The sequence below is a fragment of the Neltuma alba genome, unplaced genomic scaffold, assembly GCF_004799145.2.
Source record: "Neltuma alba isolate B1F8T4 unplaced genomic scaffold, ASM479914v2 tig00010575_pilon, whole genome shotgun sequence".
NCBI lineage: Eukaryota > Viridiplantae > Streptophyta > Magnoliopsida > Fabales > Fabaceae > Neltuma > Neltuma alba.
This window is the reverse complement of record NW_021635440.1, coordinates 83,564-110,044: the sequence shown is the minus strand read 5'-3', so window position 1 is coordinate 110,044 and position 26,481 is coordinate 83,564. Positions and strand designations below refer to the sequence as shown.

At 33.0% G+C, this 26,481-nt stretch overlaps 2 protein-coding genes across 7 annotated transcripts; both read left to right on the top strand.

The window, feature by feature from the left end:
- Positions 1-1,320: 1,320 nt before the first annotated feature.
- LOC114757166 (protein MID1-COMPLEMENTING ACTIVITY 1) lies at positions 1,321-6,509 on the top strand. Of its 5 annotated transcripts, none has more exons than XM_028946170.1 (9): positions 1,323-1,553; positions 1,881-2,016; positions 2,150-2,597; positions 3,086-3,501; positions 3,691-3,767; positions 4,118-4,195; positions 4,927-5,033; positions 5,649-5,742; positions 6,233-6,509. In XM_028946170.1, the coding sequence occupies exons 3-9, from the start codon at positions 2,187-2,189 to the stop codon at positions 6,274-6,276; spliced, it is 1,227 nt and encodes a 408-aa protein (XP_028802003.1). In that variant the 5' UTR covers positions 1,323-1,553; positions 1,881-2,016; positions 2,150-2,186; the 3' UTR covers positions 6,277-6,509. The 5 variants fall into 5 exon arrangements, with proteins under 5 accessions (XP_028802006.1, XP_028802003.1, XP_028802005.1 ...); XM_028946172.1 differs by having other exon boundaries at positions 2,134-2,597; positions 3,691-3,704; positions 4,124-4,195; XM_028946169.1 differs by having other exon boundaries at positions 2,134-2,597.
- Positions 6,510-8,949: 2,440 nt separating this feature from the next.
- Positions 8,950-19,386, top strand: LOC114757168 (SKP1-like protein 1A). Of its 2 annotated transcripts, XM_028946175.1 has the most exons (3): positions 8,950-8,953; positions 16,322-16,630; positions 18,965-19,386. In XM_028946175.1, exons 2-3 carry the CDS (start codon positions 16,346-16,348, stop codon positions 19,136-19,138), a joined length of 459 nt encoding a protein of 152 aa, XP_028802008.1. In that variant the 5' UTR covers positions 8,950-8,953; positions 16,322-16,345; the 3' UTR covers positions 19,139-19,386. The 2 variants fall into 2 exon arrangements, with proteins under 2 accessions (XP_028802008.1, XP_028802007.1); XM_028946174.1 differs by lacking the exon at positions 8,950-8,953 and having other exon boundaries at positions 16,268-16,630.
- Positions 19,387-26,481: the final 7,095 nt, after the last annotated feature.

Here is a 26,481-nt window from a genome sequence, read left to right as displayed (position 1 = left end):
TGTTGGCTTGGATATGTACTGTTGCTTAAAAAAAAAAAAAAAAAAAAAAAAGAAGAGAAAGAGTTATCGAACATTTATTTGGTTTAAATGAAAATTAAAAATTGAAAAGTACAGGTTAGGTTGTTAAGGTTGAAACGTGAAGGCATGTGGACTTGGCAATTGTTCGCAACCCGAGAAAGCTACTCGTCGCGATTAACGGCTCAACTGACTTGAATGTTTTTTCTGTTTTGGCTCACGAGAAAGGATGCTTGACCGTCTTACAAGAAAGTACGAGGCTCCCTTATTATAAAACGGCACTCTCTGACATAATTTTTTAATTTAATTTGTATCCCTCCGATCCATATTAAATGCAATTTTTAATTTTTAACCAATCTTACTCTTATTTAGCATTATTTTTTTCATACATTTTTTTTCGTTTTTCCTCATAATTTCTCTCTCACGTATCTTCTGATAAATAAGGGTGGTATTTTAAAAAAGAAGTTCTTTCCTAATATATTTATTGTTTTTAATTAATACTAACAACTTTTTTAAACAACGTAACTTGATTAAATAAATCTTTAGAAAAGGAGTAAATATTTTCACAATTCTCAAAAGTCTTTTTTGGCAACTACAATTCTTAAAATACTATATTCTTAATTTGGGAAAATAATACCACTTTTCAATTTTTTCGTTTATTAATAATGATTACTACAATAAGTTGTATTTAAAATTAAAAAAATGACAACAATTTAGTACGCTTAAGGAGCATAATATTTTAAAAGTATAAATTACCTTTTTTTTTTTTGCCAACGAATTACCACATCTTCACTTTGGTTCCTAACATACCACATCTTTATTTTATATTTAAAATCAAATTGGGTTTTAAAATTTAACCTATAATTAAAATAGGAAGGAATATACTTTAAGAATTTAGCCATTCATCTGTAAATGTACGGCGTTATACAATGTGTTTATTTTATTTAAAAAAATATTAACAACATAGAAACAGAACAAGAAACAAGCCAGATTGGGTCTCCCTAGTGACCAGTTGCTAGTGTTTAAAAAAACGGTGTCGTCTCAGCCAAAGCTTCTGGAATTTCCATGCCAGAAGAGTCAACATGGTCGCATAACGCCGTTGCAGTAATTCCAGTCCGTGAGCTATTAAAAAAAACGCAATTATTAATTAGTTAGTAATTACCGTCTCTAATAGGGGTATTATTGTAATAACAAGATTATTGGAAGGGCTTGATTGTAATTTAACGCCTCTCTAAGGTGAGGCGCAAAAAAAAAAAAAAAAAAAAAAAAAACAGCAAAACGCAGAGACAAAGAGCACCGAAACTGTGAGCGATAAGAGCAAACCATATACAAACAACAAAGGCATTCTCAGTGGTGGATCATTGTGGTTTTCTCTGCCCAAAAAAATTGAGAAACTCTATTCAGAAGAAGAAGAAGAAGTAGTAGCTGCTTCTGGCAAAGCAATGCCTGTCATCACCGAAATTCTATGCTAATTTATCTGATCTTGACATTCTCTTTCGTTGTTTTCATGCAGATGCTCACTGCATTGTCTGGAGAAGGTGATACATTCTTATGAGTTTTTGCTTTTGTCATGTTTAAATTCTTCTTTTGTACATCGTGATTCGTGAGCGTCATACCTTCTTCTTCAAATAAATCTGAACCGGATTTGGTAGAAGCGATCTGTTGGTTGACGAATGAAGAGGTTTAGCTTGTAACACATTTCACAATTTTTGGCCCAACTTTTTTTTTTTTTTTGCATTTTACTTCATATTGTACGTTGAAAAGTGAGTCAACAAGAGTGATGGATGGTCTTTGAAAATTTGTTGGTTTGTTTCTTTTTCATTTCGTTCATTTCCTTCTTTAATTGCATTTGGTTCAATTGGCAGTGCCTCCGTCTCTGAACATCCAAGATCTTGGAGGACAATGCTAGCTCTGAGAACATCAAAGCTTGTATTGTTTATATTAGCAACCTGTTGCGAGTATCAAATAGCTCAGATGCCAATTTCATTCGCTTAGTCATTGGTAAAATGAACTGAAAACGTTGAAATTTTACGGTGGTTTTTAGTCTTCCGTATTGAATTGCTGTATCCAATGTTACGATGGAAATCATGAAATTTCTATGGTTTTCGGAATTTGCAGCTGCGAATTGATATAGGTGGAGGGCTATATTTCAGGTTGATTTTCCTGAAGGCATGGCATCTGGGTGGGACCATTTTGGGGATATTGCAAATGTAGCCCAGTTGACAGGCCTGGATGCTGTGCGGTTGATTGGGATGATTGTAAAAGCTGCAACTACAGCACGAATGCACAAAAAGAATTGCAGGCAGTTTGCACAGCATCTGAAGTTGATTGGGAACTTGTTGGAGCAGCTCAAGATCTCAGAGCTCAAAAAGTATCCCGAAACTCGAGAGCCTCTGGAGCAGCTTGAAGAATCCCTTAGAAGGGCTTATATATTGGTCAATAGTTGTCAAGATCGGAGCTATCTTTATTTGTTGGCCATGGGCTGGAACATCGTTTATCAATTCCGGAGGGCTCAGAGTGAAATTGATAGATACCTGCGCCTTGTTCCTCTCATTACACTTGTAGACAATGCTCGAGTCAGGGTATCTATCTGTTAGTAGTGCTGTGTTCTATCTCTTCCTATAAACTATCTGCACTTGATCAATTGTGCTAGAGTTTTATTCTCCTTCAGTTCTATGTTTTTAATATATGGCAGTTGCTTCACTGCTATTATTTTATTAATATAATATTTTTTGGCCTTTGAAAATTAGGGACCTATGCTGGCAGGGTGTATGCCTGAATGTGTGCTGTCAACCAGCCACGTCATGTAGCTAGTTATGTAGGATAATAGTTTTCCATATTTGTTGAGGACTTTCTTGAAGTTACATCTCTTAATATGTCTTAATTAAACACACGTATAGTACGAAGATATCTCCTTATATTTTGTATCTGAACTGATCAGAATTTGGAAGTTTCTTGTCATATATAAGATGTACGATCTGTTTAATGCTATTACTATAATCATAGCATCTGCAGTTGCAAATGTGGCCTCAATGTTTTCAATAATCTGTTGCTTCTATGAAAATTTCAGGAGAGACTTGACATTATTGAAAGAGATCAATGTGAATACACATTGGATGATGACGATGAAAAGGTGCAGACTGTTATTATGAAACCTGATCCAGACAAAGAAGATACTGCAGTGCTGAAGAAAACTCTCTCTTGTTCTTATCCCAACACGCCTTTCAAGGAAGCACTGAAGAAAGAAAATGAAAAGCTTAGAGTGGAGCTACAGAGGTCACAAGCAAATTGGGATGCGAGTCAATGTGAATTCATTCAACGTTTATTAGATGTCACTGAAGTTGCGGCATATTCTCTTCCAGAAAAATTTTCTCCTGAAAAAAATCATAAAATTGTAGAGAACACTTACATTGATGCTAATCATGACAAAGAACACGCATATGATGACAAGTCTTATGAGGGAACTGATGCTGTTTCAACGTCAAGGTGATTTGCCCCCTTATCCCTTGAGTTTAACAAGTATTATTTGTTCACCGGATAACTCATCTGTCTGAAAATTAAAATAGTTCATGCTCCTTCCATCTCTTTGCTTTCTTGTGCGGCCAATAATAGTTGTCTTAGATGAGTTATCTAATTTTTCCATTTTGATAACTAATCATCTCTTGGCACAAACAGATATTCATCTGGAGGTTCATATCAGGAGGAAGAATGGCATACAGATTTACTTGCTTGTTGCAATGAACCTTTTCTTTGTATGTTCTTTCCTACTGTTCATTATTTTGTTCAGATTATAGTTGAAAGCGGTGCTTTGACGCTCCTGAGGGTTTATTATCTATATTGTGAGGTTCACGGTGGCTGTGATGTTATTGATGATGTATCTCTCAGATGTCTTGTCAATTGACTTTCTAAATAGTCGGCAGCATGTTCCACACCATTTTATTACTTCATTTTGCCCCTACCTCAAATTTACGTGTTATTGTTGATGTCCACCAGTGGTGATTGATTGGTCAAGTCTGGCATAGTAATCACATTGATCATATACGAACCCCTATTGCATGGGTTGTTAAATGTCGTCCTTCTCAATATGAGTTGATAACTTACGTTGCAGGTATGAAGACGTTCTTCTATCCCTGCGGGACATTTTCAAAGATTGCTACTGTTGCAAAGAACAGACCCATATGTAAGTTACGGCATAGAGTCTGTTAGCATTTGACAAGCTGTTTTTACGCAGATGGATAATGACTGAAAGTGTCTTGCTTTTATTAGTTTTAGGAATGGGATGACGTTTGGGTAGAGGGTAGGCCAAGTTGGTGATGTCGAACATAAGTTCCTTTTCTCACCCCCACCCCCCGGGGGTTTTTTGGGGGTTGGGCGGTGGGGTGCAGCAACGATATAGGTACTTCAGAAAATTCTCCTACGTTACTATGTTTATCAGGACTCCAAGTAGTGGTTAAGTGACTATATGTGCTTTGGCCTTGTTGAAGTGAGATTTAAAGACAGACTATATTTACACTTTCACATCTCGTGAACAATGAAGAGGAGTTGACTAATGATGAAGCAAGTTCTTCTTCTTGTGATTTTGTGATTTTTTGCTATATGAGCTAAATATGTGAAAGGAGTCTTGTCTCATAAAGCACAAAAGAGCTATTCTTTGATTTTCCAAACACCACCTTAAGAAAGAACAATATCATCAATGAGGCCATTACTCTGTCATATATGGTGACTTCCATGTAAAGGAGACAGATGACTATGATGTTGGAGTTCTATTGGAAAACGAAGAATTTTCTTGAAGTCTCTAGATTACTGCTAAAGTCGTTTTTTCTTGCAAGTTGCAATGCAGCTCTGGTTCATTTACCAGCCTTAGAACATCATTGAAGTTCCATTACTAAACCCTGCTTTCTGCTTTTTCAGCTTCCGCGGAAGCATGTAATGAATTGATGGCATATTCATTAATTTTGTCTTGTTGTTGCTATACTTGTTGCATAAGGAGGAGGCTTCGGAAGATGTTCAACATCACGGTACTGCTTCCATCTCATAGATATGATCTTCTCTTATTGGTTCACCACTCATTGTAGGGCTGCCCATTATCTTAACGGTGTTATATTCTGGATTTTTCTTAATAGCCATAAGATCATAATGCTTAGATATTATGTTGTGTGGTTGATATACTGTGAATGTAAAGATGAAGTTATACCAGCGTGCTCATTTGACAATGTAAAACAACAACGGCAACAGACCATATTCAATAAATTACATGGATTGTATAACATTCTTGTGCTTCCAGTCATAAAGATTCCACAAACTATTACGTTGGTACCCAAAGACCTAATATATAGGCAGAGCTTCATTTCACTGTGTAAAATGTGTTCATATTCTTCTGGGAGTAGTACTCTACACCCATTTCTCTTTGCCATTGTTTTGCATGTGATATACATGTATACATGTTTTCGTTACTTTTCTAACTGTTTCTTGATTATATAATTCTCAAATTGAGTTTTAGAATATATAATTACAGATTATACAACTGTTAAGGCTTGGAAAAATGTTAGATTATGATTGTATTCTGACTTGTTAGCATCTTTTTTTTGGGCTTCTGTAGATGTTTCATAACTTACAGTTGCCTTCTATGGTAGGGCGGATACATTGATGATTTTCTTTCCCATTTGATGTGCTGCTGCTGCGCCCTTGTCCAAGAATGGAGAGAAGTGGAGATCCGTGGGGTTTATGGTATGCCGTTCTCATCCTTCTTTTAGCTTAATGCTTCATTAGTATTGTTACAAATTTCTCCTTTTCATATTCTCATGGCCTGCAATAACATGTTTATCTTTCTCCCTGCAAAACTTGTTTATAAATTATTTGGACTTGGCTTCTTGTTATGAATTGTGAATTACTATTAAATGTAAAATCCATACAAAGTCTTACTATTTCATGAAGTGTGAACAGTGTGTCTTTATCACTCACTCAGATGGCAAGGCCTAAAACTAGTTGCAATATATAAAGTAAATTACAAAGATGTTTTCTGAGTTTAGTTGAAATTACACATACTTCATATTTTTTTTAACCAATAAAATTCTCCCTTGAATTTTACTAAAATTATATGGATTTTCTTTCCATTTACAAGTTAGTATAATGTAGCTTAATTTATGATATCCAAAAGGATGCTTGCTAATCAGTGCATCAAAGGTAGCAAAATGTCTGATGTTAAACCATGTTGCAGGTCCCAAGACAAGCCCTCCGCCGGTACAATACATGGAATCTTAACAACGATGCGTGGTTGGCTTTTGATTAGTTAGGGGTTTCAGGTTACTTGAAGACCATTTTAAGCTTTTAATTATGTATTTTGTTGCTTTCTTTGTTTTCCCTATTTAACCGATGCTTTATCATTCACTCTAACCTTTTTCCTCTACCTTAATAAGTAGCATTGCTGTATAGCTAATTTGTTTGCAATTTTTGTCTCTATCTTCTCTTGTGAATCATTGCTCTTTCCCCTGGTTCGTTATAGTTCTACTCGTCTCAATCTCCTTCGACAATATCGATAAATGTGTTTGTATTTATGTAAAATACTACTTTTAATCTTTAATATAAGAGCCAGATAACTAATTTGAAAATATTAAGAAAATTAGTGAAATTATTTATTTATAATAAATAGATGCTGTCTTCTCTGAAATATCCTTGTTAATCTTGTGTATTCAACCTACTCATTGATAAAAATTCTTTAACAAATGCAATTACTATTGCATATTATGGAGGTAAAATAGATAAATGTTGGAGACAAAGTGGATTGGTTTTTATATTTAAGACTAAATAAAATTTCTAACTATCATATTAAGAACCGGAGATAATATTTACTAAGTGGCAATGTTGCATTCACAAAGTTTTGAATAATGTAACTTGCATACGCTCTATGTATAACAATCATCTTACAAATAATTATTTCAAACGAGATGATGTACTGTAGTAGAAAAGAAAGAAAATTAAAGATCTGCCATAGTAGAAAAAAAACATTTGATTTAATATTTGAAAACCTAACTATGGTGTAAAAAAAAAAAAAAAGGTTTGACCAAACATTTAAACCTTTACCATGGTTATAAGAATGTACTAATAGCTTTCTAGGTTTAACTATGATAGAAAGCATTAATCATAGCTTTAGAAATAATGATCATGATTAAAATGATTTAAACTAGAACATTGAAGTTTATCTATGATTGAAAAAAAGGGAAAGTTAGTGTTTAAAGGCAATCATTTATAGAAGGGCAAAAATTTTTAACTAGACATTGACAATCCAAACCAAAATAGAAAATAAGCAAATTTTGATTAGAAATGCTATCAGTTAAAATGAGTTTAAGTTAGCAATTATCATCACACTAAAGAAGCAAACATTTCTGTCATGATTTTAAAGGATTAAACCCTTTATAAACAACATTAAATATCACAACAAATGGGCTTTGGGGCATTTTAAAACCCACAACACAAGTTCTCACAGACAAACTCATAAACACAAACCATTAATCATCATTATTTTAACCAAGGTAAATTTTTGTTTTTTTGGGACTCAAACCAAGGTAAATTTTGAATAACATTTCATTCATATATCCTATCCTCTAGCCATAATATTCAAATGTATGCGAATCCACACAAAAATATCACATGCATAACCTAGAGGCCACATGCCATTTATAAGCACCCATCTAAATAACAAGTAATCAAAAGTATAATTAAGATAAATTTTCCAAATAATAGAGTATGCGATAAGCCCTAGAAATGGCAACATACAATAATCCGAAGCATTAAAAAAAGAAAGGAGACTAGTGCAATATTAAATGACAAACCAACTAAGCCTTTGAAGCCTTCCTGATTGTCCACTTCTAGAACTTTGACCTGAAAAAATGACAAATAACGAAGGGGAATAAACGCATTGGTAACCAACAATCTTACTAGCATGGACAATAATATGTGCTGTTGAGGCTCCAAGTGAGACATTTATAATAAGTGTAAACCACAATATCACTTTAATGAAACCTTGTTATGTGTTTTCCTTCATTGTTGGTATGGTGAAGGGAGACACATCCTTCTAATAACAACTGGAGATATCATCTTCTTCTTGGAGTATGATGCTAGCACTCATCACTACAACAGAGAAAGGTTTTTACATCAAAATTTAATGACGGTTTTAAAAAGAACCATAGTAAAAAAGAGGTGGTGGTATTTTTGTAAATAAGAGAAACTACGGTTAGTCCAATAATCGTCGTGGAAACTCTGACAACATGGTAAAAAATGGAATTGAAGAGTCATATTGTTACTTTTAATGACGGTTTATAATAGTAACCATCATATTAATTTACTTAAATGCCCTAGTCGGACCCGTGATGATTTTAGAGTTTTACTTTCTACTTCAAAATTTCACTTTATTGTGAAGTGATACTTTATCCTCTCCTTCAAACTTGTTCCCCAAGGTGTTTTTGGGTCAATCCCTGGCATTTTCATGGCGTTTCTTGGCTTCCATCGTCATCCCTCTGCTTCCTATGTGATCTCCTCTCTGTTGTCGAGTTGTCTTCCAGTTTGCGCTTCTCTCTTCTCTTTTTGTCTTCCTCTTTAATGGTTCTATTTGCATATTAGTCACACTTTGATTGTTTTAAACTATTGTGTATTATGTTTTTTTTTTTGCTCTAGGTGCTTGAATTTTGCAATTCATGTTGGTTTTGTATTGTTGTGTTGTTGTATGTAATGGGTATGCGGATTCTTTAAAAGCTTGATGGATGTTTGATCCTTGCAAACTCTTATGTATTCTTTTTTTTTTTGCTCTTGAGATATGAATTTGGCAATGTAGTTTAGTTTTGTATAGTCTAATGTTGATATATAAATTTTATCAAATTTTTGAATCTAATCGTATTAAGATTGATGTTGATTGTTGATTTTGGAGTAGATATTTAACTATTTGGTTTGGTAGTGCTCAAACATGAGCAATTGATTTGTTTTAGCAATTGGGTTTTTATGTTTAAATTGAGTTGTTTGAACAATTGGGTTTCTATGTTTGAGTTGATTTTATTACTTCTAATATTGATATTGGTTATGATGGTTGAATTTTGATGATTTAAAACATCGATATTGATTTTGTTGTTTAGTATTGAATAATAGGATACCTTATATTAAAGGGGAACTCTGCCAAAAAAATTTTAAAGTAAGGCAACCCCTTATTACGTTTAAATTTTTGCTTATGTGTTAGTCAATTTAATGACTAATACTACTCAATAATTTGAATTAAATAGAGCAATAAGTGATTCAAATAGAGATTCATTTTGGTTTAGTTAATTGTTCATTTTATCTAGCATGTGTAAATACTAACGGGGATGGCTTATGTTTTAGGAAAAATCCTATCAAAATTTCAGAAACTTAGTAATATTATAATGGATCATAATTGGACAAAAGCTAACCGAACGAGTGTGGAATATGAGAATAGAATGGAAAGTTTTCTCCAATTCACTGAAAGACATGCACATAGTCAAAGTGGTTTATATTGTTGTTCCTATGTGGATTGCTTAAACATCACCCGACTGAGCATTCCTATGATAAGGGAATATCTTCTTTGTGATGGAATAAATTTGAAATATACAAGTTGGATTTCGTATAGTGGGAATAAAACTAGTTGTATATTTAAGAAGAAAGAAGCTGTGAATAATGTCTCATGTGACAGAATGGATGATATGATTTAAGATTTTCACACAAAGTCCTTTATGTAACTTCATGAACATGAGAGCTTGCATAGTGATGCAAAAAAGCCTTTGTACTTGGGGTGCTTTAGCTCTACATGATTGATGGGCATGTTAAAATTGATGAACTTAAAAGCAAGACACGAGTGGACTAATGCTAGTTTTATAGAGTTACTTGAATTATTGAGTGATAAGCTTTCAAAAGGTAATTTACTTCCAAAACAAGCTTACGAAGCCAAAAAAACAGTAGGTCGGATGGGTTTAGGATATTAAAAAAAATACATGCTTGCCCTGATGATTGCGTATTGTATAGAAATGAGTATGCGGTGATAAATAAATATCCAAAATGTGGTACTTCATGATATAAAGTGAAGAATGACATTGATGGTGAATGTGATGATGAGATAACTAACAGGTCTCCTTTGAAGGTTTTGTGGTATCTTCTCATACTACCACAGGTTAACCGTATGTTATCTAATTCCATAGAAGCAAAGAACTTAGGATGGAATGCTGATAAGAAAATAAGTGATGGTAAGCTTCAAAATCAGGCTAATTCTCCTCAATGGAAGAATGTGGATGAAATGCTTCCTGAATTTGTTGGTGAATCAAGAAACCTTCAGCTTGGACTCTATATAGATGGAATCAATCCTTATAGTAATCTTAACAGCACACATAGCTCATGATTGATGCTCCTAGTGATTTACAACTTACCTCCTTAGTTGTGTATAGAACGGAAGCATATTATATTGTTCTTAATGATTTCAGGGTCGAAACAGCACACATATTATGTAGAGTGTGGACACTATGTAATCCACTATATGTATGAAATAATTAGCATCAGAAAAATTAATAATTTTCACAAGGTAAATATATATGCAATTTATGATTTTATTAATAAGCTTGTAAATTTTAGTGACTAATGATGTATTTTCATTCCATTTCCATTTTCAGGCATTTGAAAATAATCACCTTACTCAAGTGAGGAGATTGATTTCATAAGAAACATTTTGTCCATCTTCTTACTTGAACAAAGTAGTTGGTGAATTGCTTTTACACTTTATGCGATTCTTTTATAACTTTAGCTTATTTAGGACCTGTCTTCAATATTAGGCATTTAGGAATTAGCATTTAAATTGGTTTTGTATAGGACTTGCTTTTAAGATATAGCAGTTGAATTAGCTTTATATAGAAAATTGGTTCTAGACTAGTCTGGTATATAACTTCTGCCTATAAGGTTTAATATTATAGGAAGCTTTGTAAACAAAATGAATTGCACATAAAAAAAGGACACCTTTTTTACATCGGTTATTTTAGTAATTGTCGTAGATAAATTAATCAACAACATTTACCATGGCTAAATGTCGTTGTTTTATGAATAATCTACAATACTTAGGGATTATAACCGTAGTAGAATTATCATACTTTCGGTGATAGTTACTAACCCAACCTTGTAGAAAATGTACATTCTACGACGCCAACAAATCATCGTAGAATGTTGTTGAAACTATGTCACCCATGTCCACATTCCCCTTTTAACTGTCATTAAAAGCTATCTATAACTGACATTAATGAACCTTTTTCCAGTAGTGCATTGAAGCTTTCCTATGGTGGTGGATTGTTCTAGCATATGACCAACTTTGCCTCACTAGTATAATGGCAAGTTTGCCTAATTTCCTTGGGTTTTGGCTTGTTTACAATTTATGGGCTATATGAACATAGGTGGTAGTCTATTTACTGAGCAGTTTATCCAGTCATCCTTCCTATTTATACCTTCCCAAATCATCTACAAGTAACTTATCCTGATTTTTGCATGTCATACCCTCCAGAGCCCTACTGATCACTGATAAAACATAGTCGCCATAGCTCATTGTATATGAGGGTTACTACTATAATAGGAGAAGATGTTGAGGCTCATTACAAAATATGGTCTGTTTTTCCTTTTCATGAACGTTGTCGTGTTGTGGGTCATGCTGTTGAGGAAAATGGTAAGATTGCATCTAATGAGGATACCATTCTCTTGTTGGGTTCCTATAAGCCTTTGGCCAAAAAGGCTTGCTTAATGGAATGCTGTGACACATGAATGGATATTGCAGAATGGATAAATGCTGTATTATCTTCTACTTTAAGGCTACTCACTTGTTTTGTTTTCTTTCATTTGTGTGTTTTGCTTTCATTTAGTTTCTATGTTTTGATGCTGCTCATTTGAATCTTTAGCACTTCACTTCATCTACTTTCATGCACTCTCTTTTAATGTGGCTTTTATGCCATACTTTTGTTCGTAACAAGCTAATGCTAGTGTACATATGAATGGACTATCCAACAAGCTACATATGCATCACTACAAAAAAAAAAATGACTTTGGTGGCGACAAAAAGTCACCGCTGAAAGATTTTGCTGCTGAAAAGTAGTTGTTATAGTGGCTGCAGCTAAAAAGTATTAGTGGTGACAAAAAAAATCACTGTTGAAAGTATAAGTTTTAGGCCAAAAGTACTTTTAGTAGCAAAAAATTCTCACCACCTAAAGTGACTCTCAACAATGACTTTTTTGTTGCTACTAAAAGTGATGTTAGAGAAAATTTGCTTCACCAGCTCCACGTCATCACTGCTGGCTGCCACATCCTCACTATTTCACCACTCATGCCTTGTCTTTGTCTAAATATTTTTAGCTTAAATGTGTCTTCTTTAAGGTTCAAACTCATGACCACCTCCTTTTGTGTCTAATCTTTTTGCCATTGAGTTGGATTGAATTTGCTGGTTATTATAGTAAAATAAAATATATATGATCATATTATACTTTCAGTGGAGATGTTAGAAAGTCACCGCTAAAGTCTAAGGTTGAATGAAGATCAACTTTCAGTGACGTCAAAAAATATCGCTCCTAAAAGTGAGTCTTTTAGCAGCAAATATAGGATGTTGCTGTTAAATGTATGCCCTCTAAAGACATTCAATGATGACAGAAAATGTCATTACTAAAGGTCTCACATTCAGTGATGACTTTTTGTATCACCATTGAAAGATACTTTTAGTGACAACTTTTAATGAATACAAAAAAAGTCACTGCTAAAGTTACTTTTAGTGGCGACAAATTGTCACTGTCAAAAGTGACTTTAAGCAACAACCCTTTTGTTGATACTAAAAGTGATGCCAGAGAAAAATGGCCTAATTAGCGCCACGTCCTTGCTGAACGGTGCCACGTCATCAGCAGGGTGGCTGCCACGTCATTGTCACATCACCACTCTCATGTCTCATCACTGTCCAAATATTTTCAGCTTAAATGTGTTTTCTTCAAGGTTCAAACTTGTGACCATCTCCTTTCATGTCCAATCTTCTTACTGTTAAGTTTGGATTTAATTTGTTGATTATTATTATAAAATATATATATATATTATACTTTCAGTTGCAACGTTAGAAAGTCATCGCTAAAAGTTTGAGGTTGAATGAAGACCCCAGAGACTTTCAGTGGCAACCCTAGAAAGTTGATGCTGAGAGTATGCTTTACGGCAGCATCAAAAAATATTGCTATTGAAAGCGAGTGCTTCCGCGTCGAATCTAGGATGTCACTGCTAAATGTATGCCATCTAAAAACATTCAACAATGTCAGAAAATGTCATCACTAAAGGACTCACATTTAGTGGCGACATTTTGTGTCGCCACTAAGAGATACTTTTAATAATGACTTTCAACGGTGACAAAAAAAAAGTCATCACTGAAGATCGACTTTTAGTGGCAATACTTTTGTTGCCATCGAAAGTCATATTTTTAGTGGGGACTTTCTAGTGTTGCTACTGAAAGTTAACTTTTTTTTTGTAGTGATGGCAGCCTTACCATGTGGTAAATGAATGAGAATTTACCATTTATACAATTTGCCTTGATAATAAATGCAATGCTATTAATATGGTTAATTACATGGAGGCACAATTGAAAATCCAAAGAAAATGGAGACAAAATCTAAGTGTTTCTTATAAATAGGAACAAGTCATGTCAAAAAAAGTTTTTCTATAAAAAGGAATGGGGAGTATTTATTTAATTTTTTTAAAAAGGGTTAAGGTATAAATATATCATGAAATATTTAAATACTGATTTCTCTTCTTAAACTTATACAATTATAAGTCAATAATTTAATTCAAATATAACAACCAAGAGTAGGAATCATTTTATGTTGCTCAATTCAGATCTTTGAATTGAAATGAATTCATAGGCAGAATTAAAAGCACATATTATTATTTATTTTTTTGGTTTTAAATCATTCGAATGAGGCAAAGGGCTATATGATTGAAGAAATAATAGAGCTTTCATAGCACAGATGAGGTAACACTTTCTTGATGACTATATAAGGAGGATTGGGTGGTTGTATCCCCAACAAAAAAGAAAAAAATGGAAGATTGGGTGGTAACATATATCTATATACAATTTGCCTATGATGTAGGAGGACAAAGATTTATCCCTTATGCTGGTCAAAAAAAAAAACAAAGAAAGAAAGAAAGACTTGTCCTCATGAAAGCAAGGGAAAAAAGGATGATTATGTGAAATTTAAATCCAAGATCTTATATTTCAAAATTTAAATATAAAGATCTTATGGTTATTATGATCATTGATATTGATATTAAGAAAAGATAATATAATTAAACTAGGTCCTCTAAATTATTCTATATGATAATTTCTGACATGATTGGATTTATTAATATTTAATAATTAATAATTGATCTCTATGTTCATCACTTATAAAAATGTCTCTCTCTATTATTTCTCATTATTGTTTTCTTTTCCCTATAATCATAAGTTCGGGTTATTACATTAATTGTCGTACCTTTTTTGTAGAGGTGTTTACGGGATGGGACGAGACCGGGACAGTCCCGTCCCAGTGAACAAGGACTAGACAGGGATTTTGTCCCGTGTCCCGTCCCGGTCCCATCAGGGCCGAGACGTCCCGCTTCCCTTTTTTTTAAAAACAATACTATAATTTTTTATATAAAATTTTTTTATGTGATAATACTTATTTTTTATTGGCTTCTAAAGATAAAAACATTATGTAGAAAGCTTAATTATATAGCATAAAAAAGGTGTAAAAACAATACTGTAAAAAAAATACCGTAAAAAAAACACTATATAATGACTTTATGAATTATTTTATTGAGATAATATTACAACTTAAGAGCTACAAATCACCATAAAAATAAGAGTTATTATTAATAAGTAAATTGAATAATCGAATAATAATTATTAATAAATAATTTTTAAAAAAAAAAACTCGGGACGGGACGGGATGACCCCGTCCCGCATCCTGTCCATCCCGTCCCGTCCCGAGATTTTTTTGTTTTGCCCTATCCTGTCTTGAACGCATTGGGACTGGAACGGACAAATTGAACATCCTTACTTTTTTGTTACTTTTTCGTGTGCTTTTGTGTCTAAAAAACTTTCATGATATTTTTTTTTGAATTGAAATTGGATGCGATAAAAACATTATAAAGATTACAACCAGGGATCAAAAAGAAAAAGCCTAAAAAACCTACATAAAATCTCCCATCAGCGACTGCTGATTGTATAAAGGTGGTGGTTGATTAATGATAAAAAAAGTTTTCCTGCAAGATGTGAGCTATCCTAGCTAACTAGTCAGCGACAAAGTTGTCTTCCCTTCTAATGTGGTGGAAATCAACTTGCCAATCCCTAAGAACTTTCATGATATCAAATGGACATTCATGAGTAAATTTGTATTTTAATTCTTTTTAAAATATTATTTGCCTAATTTTCAAAACATAAAATTGCTAGTAACATTGTTGGTTAAAAAAAATTGCGAGTAACATAATTTAATTTCTTGCCATAGATATAGATAGTGTATTTATAATTCTTCAGTGGCAACAAGAAAGTAATTCTCCCCATAGATCAATATATTGATAAATTAAGAGATAATGCATTAATAATTCTGCCTATAGATTAATATATTGATAAGAGGTCAATATGAGGACTAGCGCTCCACTCCTATTTAGTCTTTATCTTCATAAAAGAGGGTTTAGGAAGAGAAGAGGACCTTGAAGGTCAGACTTTCTCTCTCCTTTCTTAGGCGCTTGCTTTCCGATAGAGAGTTCATTGAGCAACGAGGCACAAAGAAAGGCTCTAAGAGATGATGGTTTAACTAGACTATTTCGCCTCGTAACACATGCAATAGAAAGAGTTCACTCTAGATAGATTAGTACTAGTAGATTCTAAAAAAATAAATTAAGAGATAGATGACTTTATTTAGACTAAAATCAGAAAAATTAAATGCACGATCTAAACATTAAACCTCCCAAACCAATAAAAGTTTTGCCAAGAAATAATTTCTCAAATTAGATTATTTTATTTGGAGATTAAACCTCCGAAACCAATAAAAAGCCGCCACATTTATATTGCGAAATAGAAAAACAAACCCAAGCAAAGTAAAAATAAAAATAATGGTTTTTTGGAAAAGAAAAACTGTTTTTGGTCGGGGGATTAAGAAAAGGAAAGAAAATGAATCCCCTTCATGGCTCTATAAATAGACGTTACCTTCGCCGGCTCCTTGGATATATTCAATCTGAAAAAGCAAGGGTTCGGGGTTTGAGTTTTCGTCTTCGCATCGAAGAGTTGCGAAAATCGTGTTGTGTGATCATGTCTTCGAGGAAAATTGTTTTGAAGAGCTGCGATGATAAATTTTTTGAAGTTGATGAGGCCGTGGCGCTTGAGTCGCAAGTGATCAAACTCGGGATTGAGGACGTTTGTGTTGACACCGTCTTCCCTCTGCCCAACGTTGCAAGTAATATCTTGCCCAAGGTAATCGAGTACTGCAAGAAGCACGTCGAGGCGGCCAATTCCGAGGAGATCTCCGAAGATCTCGAAGCCTGGGATGCTGAATTCGTAAGGGTTGACCGTTCTGTGCTCTTTGATCTCATTTTGGTGAGTTATGATTCCTCTGCTTCTTTCAAACTTTGTATTTTTATTGTTTTGTCGGTTTCAGACCTGTCCGTTGTTAGCATAGTTATTTTTCAATGAAGTTATTGATGGTTAGGAATAAGCTTACAAAATTGACCGGTTTTTATAAAATCCTCATTCAATCGATACGCTTTGTGGTAATCTTGGGTGAAAGAAGGGAGAATCTTGAATAGTTATGGTATAGCCGGCTGGAAGTAGGTCAACATTTATATTGCTGAATAGGGGTTTTTCAATGTCCAGGCCCAAGTGCATGTTACTTCTTGGGTTATAATTGCTATTTTATTAATCTCAGCTATTACTGTTCTAAATTCGCAAACATTTGTTGCCGACAGCTGAATTCATTTGAGACGTGACCAAAACTCACTAAGAAGAATATGGTCCCTGGATTCCCCTTACTGAGACATGAACAAAGGGTTTTGTTTAGCAACGGATGTCATGAAGAGGATGATTATTGGAATGTTGGGTAGAATGGAAGTGTGAAGGAGGGGTTTAATGCTCCTATTTTTAATGCTCCTATTTCTCATTCAAAACTATAATGCCACTACAATTATACCTACATGGTCTTTCAAGTTTGGTTGTTCTCATTTTCCTCCTCTCTCTCTCTCTCTCTCTCTCTCTCTCTCTCACACACACACATTCTCTCTTAAGGAATCTTCATATGTTTCCCTCAGAAAATGTCACCATGATTACCGGTTTTCTTCTGCAAACAACTTAATATGGATTTTTCATCGAAATTGTTGCTTCTTCTTTAATTATCTATGCTTTTCAATTTCTTGTTTCCATTGGCTTATGCTTTGAGGAATGGGCTGTTTATGGGTAGAGTTTGGTGATCCCTAGACTGCTTCACGTCTCTTTGGGTTGCTCCAATCATTTCATTTCTTCATTAGAGACTAAAGCCAGCCTTGTTGATCAAAGCTTTTTTAATGTTATTGGCGTAACTGCTCTTTGTGTGATGGCGTAGTTATATGATATTAAAGAAAGAAAAAGTGACAAATGTTGTCTTTGTAATTTCCCTTCTGATCCTTGAATAATGTGAATTCACGAACAATAGACTAGTGTTTCTGCTCCTTTTTCTCAAAAATTTGAGGCTCAAGCGCTTGTTTGATTGTAAAATTGAACCTAAGTATGACAGAAGAAAGTTTTGCATATTTTCATTTTTTTATTCACCTATCTCTGCTCCCAAATCAATATTTTTTACAACAGCTGGTCAATGATGAAATGACTTTCTCTATCCCATTAAACCCGAAAAATAGATTGGCTGATAGCATTCCGTTCCACTTCTCAATTCTTTATTCCATTCTCTACTAAACTGCTAAACATAGTCCTCTCATGACTGTGACATGCTTAATTTACTCTGGATTGCAAACGGTTTCAATTTTAAGATAAGCTTTAGGCTAACCAAATTTGTAACAGACATTGGGTTTTTTTATACCTTTATTAGTGATGGTTGATTATCTGTTACAGCTTATGGTCGTTCTTTATATGAATGTGGATGGTCATACTTGGAAGGGACAACTCGACTTTTCATTTACATCTGAAACTTGTGATCTGCACTCTGTTCTATTGTTCATGTTCATTCCATTTTGAATTCAGTGATATGGTATTTCCTTAGGAAATTAGCTTTGCAGTGTGACCATATATCTTGGTTTTTTGTTCTGCCTATGGTATGTACTTCATATAACTGAGAGTTCGACGTCCCCTCCTGGTTTGCTCGAGGAAGAGGCATGAAAGCCCTTCAGTAGAAGGAAGTCAAAGATAGAGGGGCACGTGTAGTTTCCATATGTAGGAGTAATTATATATTATGTTGTTATCTGTTAGGCATTATTTTTATTCAGTTTCAATCTTGGGGAAGTTGTATTCTGTTATGGTGGGTTCAATGTTGTCAAAGGTGAGTGCCGTTGCGCCTAAGGTGCTGAGGTGAGTCACCAAACAGCTCTAGTGCCTCTCATGTGGGTTATTTTCAGTAATTGTAAAAGACTATATATTTATATTCTGTACCTGCCTTGCCTTATCATGAATGAGGTACTATTCAGTCTAACTCTGAGGATCCTCTTCAAGAATTTAGATTCTGGTTGTAGAAGACTTCTCTGCCCTATGTCTCCTCTCTTCTTCCTTGTCCTCCTCTCCCTAATTCTCTTTCTACCAGTATCTGTCACTAGCATTCTTATTAATGTGGAGGCAATATTTGTTTTCATCAAATTACTTCTTGTTTGCCTTCTATTATAGCTGTACTTCCATTATATTTCTGTATGCAATGAAGGATATTACTAATTTGTGATGTGGCTTTTGGTTTCTCAGGCAGCTAACTACTTGAACATTAAGAGCTTGCTGGACCTAACATGCCAGACTGTGGCAGACATGATCAAGGGGAAGACACCCGAGGAGATTCGGGAGACCTTTAATATCCAGAATGAGTTTACCCCGGAGGAAGAGGAGGAAGTCCGTCGGGAAAACCAATGGGCATTTGAATAAATTGTTTGTCTTTTGGATTTACCAATGTGGATGCATGCTACTATATGCTCAATAGTTTATCTCGCCGAGTCTATATTTCTGTTGCCTTTATTCATTTGTGAGACTTGAATCTCTTGTTAAACATGCGTATTTGTAAATGATTAGCTGAATTTGAATATATTAGTTCTCGTGTTCATTCGCTATGAGGCGCATTGTTTATTGAATGCCATTAGCCTTAAGTCTAAATCATCTCGCAATATTAAGGGGTATCTTGCTCTATCATTCCCTGTTTTAGTCAGATAGATCAAATGACTCTTGGAGGAGTTGCAAGCGCAGAGAAGTCTTAAATCTTGTGAATTTCGCTGGATTTCTTGTAATTGTGGGGGTGCATGTCCTGAGAGAATACAACACCCATTCTAAGATATTTTAAATCGGTAAAACTCACAAGGTTTGATTTCAAGCGAGGTTTATTATTATTATTTTCACGGAGGGGGGAAATCATGTTTGAAGATTGAATTCACAATTTTCTTTTTGGTTTTAAAAACTACTAATGGATATGTATATTCACTGTTTCACTTGTAAATTTGTGTTGTTTGATAGATAAGTAGACTTAAATATTTTTTATTGTAAATTCGCATTATTTATAAATTTGCTTTATGTGAATGATGAACGGGAAAAACGATACAAAATAAATGTGTTTTTTTCCTTCGAATATCTTTGATAATCATATATATTCAAATAAAAACTTTTCACATGTATAATTATCATGAGAATTACTTGAAAAAAAAAAATATGAGAGACAAAGTGAATTGTAATCTTATATATATGATCAAATTAATTTTTTAACTTGCTTTTATATTTATGATAAGAGGTAGTATTAGTTTGCGATTAATGATTATGTTTTTCACATTTTAAACTCATTCTTTCAAGTTAGTTACAATTTGGAAAATTGCATCAAGATCCCAGAGAAGAGAAAATAATGCAAAAAGGTCTTTAAAAATCTTATTAATGATATAATTTCCCTCAACTCCTTATAACTTGTGTTTTTTTTTGAAATACTTGTTATTCTTACACTACCTCCAACATAGTGCATATCATCTTCTCCATTATTTATAAACTTCTCCTTTATATGGGGAAAAAAAACCAAAATAGATGTTTTTTGGACGTGCCCACCATCTCTAATGTAAACCTACATGACATTATTGTCATTAACAAGTGAAGCAGTAATATTTAGAACTGAGCAAACAACCCGCAACTTACAGAGATTGGGCCTGTTTGAACTTGCCGAAAAAAGAAATAAATAGGAGGCCATAAACGGATGGGTTTCAATAAATGGACAAACTACGGGCATAGGCACGAGCTGCCCATGCACTCCTATTTAGCATTTTTGTCATTAAGAAAAATAAAAAAAGTGGGGAGACCTAGGGCAGAAAGTCACAACACACACATTGTCACACGGTCTCACTTAGCTCATGACTTTCTGCTCTCTTGTGTCTCGCCTTCTCGCTCTGTCTCTCGCAGCCTCACGCTTGTCGCTCGCTCAATCCTGATGCCAACGTCCCACGACGGGTCTCCTCCCTCATCGCAATGTCGGCATCTCACGTCTGAGTTCTCCCTCATCACAACGTCATCGACAACGTCTCCCTTCCCTGTCAATCTCTCTCGCCTCTTAACCCTCTCTCACCTCCCAGTCTCGCCTACACTCTATGAAACAATCTTCCTAAATAAACAGATAAACCTATTTTTTTATAGTAACTTTAAGAAATAAATTTTTATAACCAAACCATGCTAAATACAAACTCAAATTATATCATAATCATCGATACTAACTAATTATATAATATTGTTATCCGTGATAGAAAAGAGCAGCACCCAATCATACATCCTATTACGGATAAAAGAACTTTTCTTAATTGATTTAAATACAAACTATATAAAAAAGGATCAATCTTATCTAATATGGTTATAAAACAACATATAATATAGCTCATAAATCAAAATATTAAAAATTAAATCTTAATTCATACTTTATAATAAATTCATAAATAAATCACATGCAAATATGTGATCCTAGGCCTCTGGCCACCTATCAGCACACATATCACAATAGTACACTCAAAGGACATAAGAAATAATAATGCATGAATTAATTAAAACCAATTTATCCTAAAGTGGCAATATACAGGATATAACATAGCTCATAAATTGAGGAGACGCTACAAGTTGCTAATGTAGCTTTACTTCTCCTGAGCCTTCCCTGACATCCCTCTTTTAAAGCTTTCACCTGAAAAATATTAAACAATAGAGATGAGACAACGTCTCGGTAACTAAATCCCTACTTATCACACACACTAGCATGAGCTAGCGAGGTGTTAGGTGGGATACACAAAGTTAATAATAGTCAATAGACACTTATCTAACAATTGAATTCACAATAACCATATAGGTCAAATATATCTGTCAATCTCATGCAACTGATGATTTCAAAAGAGATAACATACTTTTCATTTATTCAAAGGATATAAACATCAATGAAGATACCATGTCATATGAAACCCATGAACCCAAATTCATCCTTATATCCTCTTTATTTCTGCCGACTGGACCCATGGGTTAAATTCTTTCCATTTGACTGGCTACTATGACAAGCTCACCACTCGAGTGATATGGATCGGTCAAAGATCACAGAGCACTCGGTGGACCATGGGTCCCCCCTCGAAGAATTAGTGGGGTGTCGCAGTCTCTCGAAGAACTAGTGGGATAATAATAGTGGCCAACCATAGAGCTCCATATGGAGGTCGATACCACGTGGTAAGTATATAAATCTCAATAACTCCAATTATCTCCTTCCCCCATCCAAACTAGATGCACAAGGTTCAGAATAACACATTTATATATATAATCAATTGAATTCCAGAATAAGACCTCATAGTCATAATCATTAATTTCTACCAATACAAACGATTTCAATCATTTTCAAAACAGTATCCCACCAGACAGTTCATACAAAACATAATATATGTATACGAAACTTGGTTATAAAATTACTCACCAACCTTATACCAATGCATGTAATAGATAGAAATTTAGTTACCTCGTCTCCTAGCTAACAATCAAGTACAAACGAGGCCCGTACTTGAAAATGCCACAATAAGGTTTATATCTACAATTGAAATTAAAATATTATTTCTACAGTATTAGAGTAAATTACTCACAAATTTCTAACCTTTAACGCTCCCTCTAATACATTCAGCTGTTACTCGAAATTCTAGCTCAAAAAGCGTTTTCTAAGGTTTGGGATAAGAACATATATATGATCATTTAACTGTTGAATTTAATTTTCTATCTATCATGATACTATCCTCTAAATTATAGCCCAATCTAACGCTGAATGAACTTTAAAATGCTAATTTACTATTCAGGACTCTATTTGCTAAATCCAAAAGATATAAGTTAAAAACGTACCTAATAACTTGTAACTTGGAGATCAAAATGATGATCCAACCGTTGAAATTAACGATTTAGATGTCCCAAATGGGCTGACCAAATTTCAGTTCGATCCAACGGTTAATAAACTTAAAACTAGCACTTTTCTGAGACTACCTCAGATATGTGCAAATATTATTTACTCACTTCAAGCTCCACTCACTATCTCCTATATATAGGCTCCTCAAACTCCTTCACTCTAAAGATTAGTCGATGTGGGACTTCTATACCATGGTATAATTTTCTAGAATCACACACAATCACACACAAAAACATTATTAAAATAATAATAATAATAATAATAATTTGCCTATATCTAACCTTTTTTTTTATTAACTTAATACTAAAATATATTTATTTATAAATTTAATTAAATACCAGATAAAAATAAGGATGTTACACTCTACACTCTTGTAAGCTTCAAATCTTTCATTTCATTTCATCTTCAAATTAATGATGGTTATCCTGTTTTATGGTTTGATTATTTGAAGTTTGGAGTTTGAAATTTTGATTTCAAGAAGGTAAGACCTTGGTTTGAAAATTGATTGGTTAATGGTTATGATGCTATTATCATATTATGTTATGATGGATTTAAGGTTTAATTAATTATTTATTTACTATTTGCTTGAGTTATTTCTACCCTTTAATATGAAAAGGTTAGTAGGAAAGAGACTTCAAATTTAAACAGGTTTTAGATTTTCTTATCTTAAATGGGTCTCCATAACCTGCAAAAATTTGCCCATTTAAACAAGCTTATTTAACAACAAGCTTAAACAGGACATTTACAGCTACGGGCTATCTTAAATGGACATCCCAACCCACCCATTGTTCTTCTTAAGCAATATTAACAAGTATCACGGCTTATATTCACAATTATCATGGCATACATTGATAACTCTCTCTCTTCAACTCTTTTTCTATCTAAATTGCTAGAGGCACCAAGCCTTTTTGGAACTCGAAAACAATTATTAGATTTTTAGGCACCTTTTGCAATATGTTCTCTTACATGGAACTTCAACTGTAATTTTCCCTTACAATTTTCATTCAGCAAGCTATGATAGTGATTAACTAAGCAAAAACTGAAAATCACATGAAGCAGGGGCCTCATTCATATATTTTAGCAAATTTAAAATGTGAAAAAAGTAGTTGCTAATTAAGTAAATAGAAAATGAGGTGTAGTGAATTTCTTAAAAAAATTGTAAATAACGTAAAGAAAGGGTCTTATTAATTGCTAAACTATTATGGTAAATAGCTAATGATATATGATGAATAACTAAACGTAAGTTGTAAATAGCAAAGTGAGTTGTGACCCCTTTTTTTTTTCCTTTTAAATTTGGAGGCATTTATATCTTTGTTACTAAATTTCAATATCACATTTAGGTGCTAAATGGGATTATGGGAATTTGTAACACCAATTTGTCATATTGTTTATTTAAAGTTCTTGTTATGTCATTTTTCCATGACAAATTCATGAGACTTTTTATACGACATTTACTCCTTAATATAAGAGTTAGATAACTAATTTATAGATATTAAAAATATTAGTTAAGTTAATTGTTTGTAATATAGATATTGTCTTCCTCAAAATATTCTTGTTAATAACAGCCAATAAAACTTCTCATTAATAAAAACTCCTAATATGTGCAATTACCATAAAATTACTTGGAAACAAAATAAATAAATATTAAAGATAAAGCGGGTTGATGTCTTATATTTAGGACCAAATCAAATCTTCAACTAGCTCTTATATTAAATATAAAAGGTAGTAATAATTTAGCAAGAATTATATTTATAGTTTTCATGAATGAAGTAGCCTATATGAAAAATTGTCTGAAAAAGTTGACAAAGCATATTTAGATTTTAATTTTTTTTAATGTAATATTATTATATTTTAAGTTGTACAAATAAAAAAAAGAAAATAACTTTATTTTTGTGGATATTTTGTCAATATTTAATTATATATATTTTGAATAAACCTGGATGTCAACACTTACCAAAAAAAAAAAGAATAAAGAATAAAGCCTATCTTCTCTCATCAATCTCCACCTCTTGGTTAAGAGGTGGTCATTGGTCAAGGATATACCAGGTGTTTTCTAATTTATGGGCTAATCTTACTATCCTATCAGCCATCTCATTTTCCTCTTTACTCACATGATACAAATTAACTTGCTAATCTCTTTATAAGAAAAGTATAATGTCATCAATAATGTTCCTAAAAGGATGATTATAATCACGACCCTTTAAAATAATACTAACAGCTTCAATATAGTCACTGTGAAAATCAATATTCTTGTATCTAAAGTCAAGAAAAACACGCTGAGCCCGTCAGGCCAGTCTGTTTAAGCTCATTTAATTCGAGGGCTTGTATTGTATTTTGGAGTTTTGAAAGGAAAACTGGGCTTAAAAGGGCCAGCCCTGTAGGGCCGAAAAATAAATGGCCAGCTCGTTTAAGCTCGCTAATTTTTTTTATTTCTATATTTTTTCTTAACTTAACAACGAAAATTCTAACATTTTAGACATATCATATTCTTAGTTTCACTTATACTAACTACTCACACAGATAGCATTTACAAAAAAAAAAAAGAAGTGTCACTATAATTGTTGGGAAAATAACTAAAAAAACATGAAATTTGCAAAATTTAAAGCTAAGTATATTCACAAAAATGTATTGTTATTTATAAATTGTCAAAACCTGTTAAAATACTGTATGTGTAATTTTCACGGTCTTTATGTAACATACTAAAAAAAATTGTAAATAAAATATATATATAAAATAATAATATTTTATTATAAAAAAAAAAAGACAACTGGAAAAGAAGAATTTGAGGGGGGTGTATTAAATGAAAGAGGAATGTTGAGGGGGAGTGTTAAATGGGTTGGAAAAAAAATAGAAGGTAATAAATGAAAGAAGAAATTGGATGGAAGAAAAAGAGGAGGAAAGTACGATGGAAGTGGAAATTTGGAAGAGGAGCCGTGGAAAAATGAAACATGGGGGTATTATATATATCATCATCCCCCGGTTACTTCCTTCAAGCAAGAGCAAGAGAGTGCGGGAGAAAAAGAGAGAGCAAGAGAAAAGAAAGAGAACGAGAGGAAGAAAGGAAAATCAAGAGTGTGGAAGTATATGCTGTCTAAAAGATAGGAGAAGATTTGAGAATCATTTAGGTACACAAATATACTTCTTTTATCAAATTTTCTTTATGAGTATTTCTTAAATATTTAGAGCTTAATATTATTAGTATTATTATAATATTTAGAGAAAATTTTACTGTTTGGGTATAGAGTAAATATGGAGTTTTGACAATATATGACTGTAAAAATTTAAAGATCTATTATTAAAGAATTTTAATCAGTTTATTTTTGTTGAATGATTATTTTGAGAATTTTAAACTAAGATTTTAGTTGAAAAATTTGTTATTTAGACTTGTAATATGTTTTTACTAATTAAATTTGAGTTAAATAATTTATTTGAGTTATTTAATATATTATTGAGGTTTTAATCGGTTTAAATATTGAATAAGTTAAAGATATATTTTTGAAATAATTTTTGAAGGCTTGAAAAATTATAAATTGAGAATTTTGTGAAATTAGATAAAGCTACAGTTTGTTTATAATTTAAAAAGAAGTTGTTTGGTTTGAGGAAAAATTTTAAATGAGATTGTAATAAATAATTGAGAATTTTAATATAAAATATTTAGATTTTGGGTAATAAAAATATATATATATACTTTTGTTAAATTTAAATAGCCTTATATGTAAATTATATTTTTCAAAATAATATCTATTATAAATGCCTAGATTTGGGAGAGTTAATATATTTATGTAATTTTGGTTTAGAAGGTAGTCTTAGAATTTTAGAGTAGCTTTGGAGTAGTTCT

Coding starts and splice junctions, on each gene's coding strand:
- LOC114757166 (XM_028946170.1), top strand. CDS start 2,187: ATGGCATCTGGGTGGGACCATTTTGGGGATATTGCAAATGTAGCCCAG. Junction 2,598..3,085: donor TAGACAATGCTCGAGTCAGG/GTATCTATCTGT, acceptor TGAAAATTTCAG/GAGAGACTTGACATTATTGA. Junction 3,502..3,690: donor GATGCTGTTTCAACGTCAAG/GTGATTTGCCCC, acceptor TGGCACAAACAG/ATATTCATCTGGAGGTTCAT.
- LOC114757168 (XM_028946175.1), top strand. CDS start 16,346: ATGTCTTCGAGGAAAATTGTTTTGAAGAGCTGCGATGATAAATTTTTT. Junction 16,631..18,964: donor TGCTCTTTGATCTCATTTTG/GTGAGTTATGAT, acceptor TTGGTTTCTCAG/GCAGCTAACTACTTGAACAT.